General features: G+C 62.9%; 4 protein-coding genes across 4 annotated transcripts in view; 1 reads left to right on the top strand and 3 right to left on the bottom strand.

The window, feature by feature from the left end:
- Nucleotides 1-373: 373 nt before the first annotated feature.
- EMIHUDRAFT_242708 (hypothetical protein) lies at nt 374-797 on the bottom strand (the record flags this gene model as incomplete). The annotated part of the gene is made up of 3 exons (XM_005772094.1): nt 374-392; nt 521-633; nt 699-797. 3 exons carry the CDS (start codon nt 795-797, stop codon nt 374-376), a joined length of 231 nt encoding a protein of 76 aa, XP_005772151.1.
- A 399-nt stretch (nt 798-1196) lies between these two features.
- EMIHUDRAFT_242707 (hypothetical protein) lies at nt 1197-1793 on the bottom strand (the record flags this gene model as incomplete). The annotated part of the gene is made up of 1 exon (XM_005772093.1): nt 1197-1793. One exon carries the CDS (start codon nt 1791-1793, stop codon nt 1197-1199), a length of 597 nt encoding a protein of 198 aa, XP_005772150.1.
- Nucleotides 1794-3147: 1354 nt separating this feature from the next.
- Nucleotides 3148-3399, top strand: EMIHUDRAFT_75405 (hypothetical protein; the record flags this gene model as incomplete). The annotated part of the gene is made up of 1 exon (XM_005772092.1): nt 3148-3399. One exon carries the CDS (start codon nt 3148-3150, stop codon nt 3397-3399), a length of 252 nt encoding a protein of 83 aa, XP_005772149.1.
- A 320-nt stretch (nt 3400-3719) lies between these two features.
- The window catches only part of EMIHUDRAFT_458691 (hypothetical protein), a 1955-nt gene continuing 1527 nt past the window's right edge, over nt 3720-4147 (bottom strand). The window contains exon 3 of the mRNA XM_005772091.1: nt 3720-4032. Within this exon, the coding sequence (XP_005772148.1) occupies nt 4018-4032 (15 nt within the window). The 3' untranslated portion in view covers nt 3720-4017. The remainder of the gene's footprint in view (nt 4033-4147) is intronic.

Genomic DNA, 4147 nt, shown 5'->3' with positions numbered 1-4147 from the left:
CGTCGTAGTTCTTGGTCTGCCAATCATTGAAGGCATCCTGCGTGGCTTTCTGCCAGGTGGAGCAGCACGCCTTGTCGTACCAGCCTGGCTCGGAGGGCGCGGAGGCGGGAGGGGCGGTGGGCGGGGGTGGGCGAGGGTGAGAGGGGGGGGGGGGGAGGCGTGGCTGCACCCGGGCAGCCGCGGAAGCCCTCGTTGATGCCGTCGATGCTCGGGGCAAAGTCTTTGAAGTAGTAGACGCCGGGGTCGGCGGTGTGAGCGGCTATGCGGGTTGAGGACGAGGTGAGGAGAGGCAGTTGAGGACGAGGTGAGGAGAGGCAGTTGAGGGCGAGGTGAGAGGCAGAAGGTGCTAGGGTGAGAGGGAGGTCCGGGCGAGTCAGGTCTCCACCTTGAATCTTGGTCGTGATGACGGACCACCTGAAGACGCCGCCGCGGGGCGCGGGCGTGCGGCGGAAAGCCCCCATGCGGGACGGGGCGAGGGCGGCGGCGGGCTCAGGGTGGGGAGGCAGGTGACTCCGCACACATGAGCCAGACGGCAAAGCCCATGAGGAGGTTCGGGACGGAGGCCCAGAGGTTGCGCGTGGCGATGTTGAGGCCCTCCTTTTCGTAAAACTCCTTGTCCTCGATGTCCCACTCCTGTTGTTCATCGGGAGAGGGCGTGTCGAGTCCGCGATGAAGGGGTGGCGGCCTGTGAAGCCGACGCGCGCCTCAAGCGTAACGCCTCCAGTCAAGGGCTGTGCCTTGCAGTGGCCGACCGACTTGGGATTCTTGATCGTGTACTTGCCCGCCTCCTCTGCCATTTCGAACGACCTGTCGGAGGTGGTGGCGGCTGAGGGGCGCGAGGGCGATGCGATGGGCGAAGGGCGCTCTCGGCGTTTGGGGCGGCGACGATGAGGGGCTGAGGAGGTATGGGGCGGGCTGTTGTGGACGGTGATGCGCGGATGGCGAGCAAATGTGGTGGGCTGGCGACGCGGAGGACGCGACACAGCAAAGGCGGCGCCTGTCTTGGTGGTAGCAGGCACTAGGCACCCTGAGTTGACGTTCGCCGACAGTTCTCTCGTCCCCCCGTAAACGTAATGAATGTAGGCGCGAGATCAATCATCAAGCGCGAGACACAGTAATGTCCTGGAACCGTCCGCCGCAAGTTTCTTTTTTAGTGAGGGAGTCCGTAGCAGAGGAGGGCGTCCATAGACACCTCACTAGACCCCACACACGGTCTCGTCCGTGCCTCGCCGGGCGGCGAGATTGCTAACGCGGTAGTTGTTCCCTGGCTGAGTCATCTGAGAGTAGCCTCCGGTGAGCGGGTAGGAGCCTCCCGTGAGCGGATCGTACGGATATGAATAGCTGTTCATATTGATTCCGCCGTTGCTCGATGTATAGTTGTTGTTGTAGAATAGCATGAGGTCCTGCCCGCCTCCGAACGTGGGACCGTAGCTGCTGCTATCCATAAGGTCGTTGCTACCAGTTGAGTTCGCTCGGTATGGCGCAGGCTGCCCACGGTACTTAAGCCGGAAGAGGAACGCTGAGCCGGCAGAGGAAACATAGTTGCCGCTGGATCTCCAGTCGGTCTGCGTGAACCCGCCGCAGACGGTCCCGTCCTGCATCTGGCAGACGCTGACGGTCGGCCCACGGTTGTCGCACTTCTGGTGGAACGTCGGACAGTTCCATCCGTCGCGGCTCGAGTCGAAGAGGAGCTGCAGCTTCGGTTTCTTGCGCCATCCCGGCTGCGACGATTGGCGGAGGAGACTGTAGAATGCCTTCTTGTTGTCGCGCGCAGTAAGAATGGTGCCGCTCATGGGCCGCTCAGAAGCCACTGTGTGCGCGGGTTAGACAGCTTGGGGCGCTCCCTCCCCCTACTTGTCCAAATGGACGAGGCGCGCGATCGTCCATCCGATAAACGTCCGCTCCCCCCTGGCTACGTGAAACTGCTGCGGGGCTGCATGCGGGCGGAGAGCCGCCCTCACGATGTTTGGTATGTTTGGCAGGCCCGAACTGCAGCGGCCGCGAGCGGCATCGAGCGCTGATCTCATCAGCACGTATCGGAGGCTTCCCATGCTGCAAGACTGCGACAAGACGCAGCGGGTACAGCTGCTCGAGGAGATCATGAACAGCTTGCTCCTGGAGAACGAGAGGCTGCGGAGAGGCGGATCGCTCAGCTCGTTTGCGCCGAGGCCGCCGCCCGTGCGCTCAGTCAGGGCCGTGTACGGCGAGACGGGTGGGCTGTTTTCTCACCCTCAACAGATCCGTGCGCACGCTGCTGCAACGCGAGTGGGCACGCAGCAAATTGAATGGGCAGAGCAGCAGAGCGGTCCGTGCGCCGAGCCTTGCGTCTACTTCTTTCGTAAGGGCGAGCGCGTGTCTCCGTCAGAGCTGGATCGGATCACCACGTTCTGCACAGGTGCCGCCATCTGTGATGCGACGGGCTTGCCAGCATGCGCCTGACCAATTTTCCCTCGAGCGTCAGGCGCGCGCAACTTGGTTGTCTTCATGGTCAATGAGTCGGACCATTCCTCAAAAGACGACGCGACGATCGAAAGGTACGTGCGGGAGAAGCTCGGGGCCGGTGGCGCAGGCTTCAACTTGGCGTGCATGACGTTCAATGAGGAGATGCTCTACCCGCTCGATCAGGGCCTCAACAAGGTGTGGGACATGCAGAATTTCCTGCCTTGCCCTGCGAAGAGGCGCTTGCACCGTCCGCATCACGAACCCGCCACTGCACCGTCCGCAGGCAACGATCGACGAGCTGGTCCGCTTCATCAGCAGTAGCTGATTGCGGCGAACTAGCCAGGGCCGCTTGTCGCTATGAGCCATGCCGATGCGCACATTGCCCAATGTATGTCTGCCGGCTGCAATGGCGTTCATGAGTGACGCAGGGTGTGGGTGGGAATCCGGTTTGGCGATCGGGTCCGCCGAGCCGGAATACGTGAGGTCGGGAGAGCAACAGAGCATATACCAAGGGCACTGCCGATACTACGACGTATGATGCTAATAACTTCACGGAGTCTCCGTAAAACTAAGCAGGAGACCCTTCCTTCTGAGAAAGCTGCTTATCCATGAGCTTTTTTTGCAGTTCGGCGTTTTTTTTGGCCCAACGAGCCCCTCACGCGCACCGCCACCGAACACATCCCCACTACATACGCTCCCCGGGTCATGTCCAAGAACCCGAACGCGTCGAACCCGTCCGCGTTCCTCAAGAACGTGCTCGGCCGCCCGGTCGTGGTCAAGCTCAACTCGGGCGTCGACTACCGCGGCGTTCTGGCGTGCCTCGACGGCTTCATGAACATTGCGATGGAGCAGACGGAGGAGTACCACAATGGCCAGCTCAAGGCTAAGTACGGCGACGCCTTCATCCGCGGCAACAACGTGCTCTATATTAGCACGCTGAAGAGAAAGCCCGCGTGATCTCCGTGCTGAGGCGTGGCGCGTCGGCCGCGGGTGAGGAACTCACAGTCCACGTCGATGCTGGCTGCTCGTGCTGCCTCGATGATCTGCACGCGGCATCCTTGCGCGGGAGCGCGTGTGCTCTCACACCACCGGCGCCCGGCCTCCCGGCCGTGTGCATCTGTGTCGGCACTCGCAACTGCCAACTCCCGCACCTCGGCAGTTGTGGTGCCACTGAGTTGCGTGCAGCGTGGTCCTTTGAACCTCCCCCGGGGCACACGAGAGGACCGCCCCTGCCCCGGACCCATACGTCCCGCATGCGCGCGCAATTTTGGTAAAACTCGTAACTGCAGATGATAAGAGCGACGCCGCCCCGACCGACGCCCGCAGAGTAAGTGCTCTAAGTCGAGACAAACGGTGTGGCGTGTGCGAAAACTAGACAGAGTTCGGAGCGAGCGAGCGAGACAGCCGAGACAGCCGACAGCGGACAGGGACCGAATATGCAGGGGAGTGTATGGGCCATCTCTCTGCGTGGGCGCTCCGGTCCGGGGGACGACCCCCGTGCACCGGCCCCGCGCTCCTTGCGCCGCACGCCGAGCCATGGTTGAGGACTGAGCCTGTAAGCGTGTCGCGGCGCCGTCAGGACACGGAGCACTGTTCGGGGGGGGGGAGGGGGGGGAGGTTCAGGGGAGCGCGAGCCCAGGCCCCGCTGCCGACGGCCGCGTAGGCTCCTAGCCGCCGCCATGAGAGTAGGGACGCGCCCCCCGCC

The sequence above is a fragment of the Emiliania huxleyi genome, assembly GCF_000372725.1.
Source record: "Emiliania huxleyi CCMP1516 unplaced genomic scaffold EMIHUscaffold_366, whole genome shotgun sequence".
NCBI lineage: Eukaryota > Haptophyta > Isochrysidales > Noelaerhabdaceae > Emiliania > Emiliania huxleyi.
Note: the sequence above shows the minus strand (reverse complement) of the source record. Positions and strands in the feature narration are given on the sequence as shown.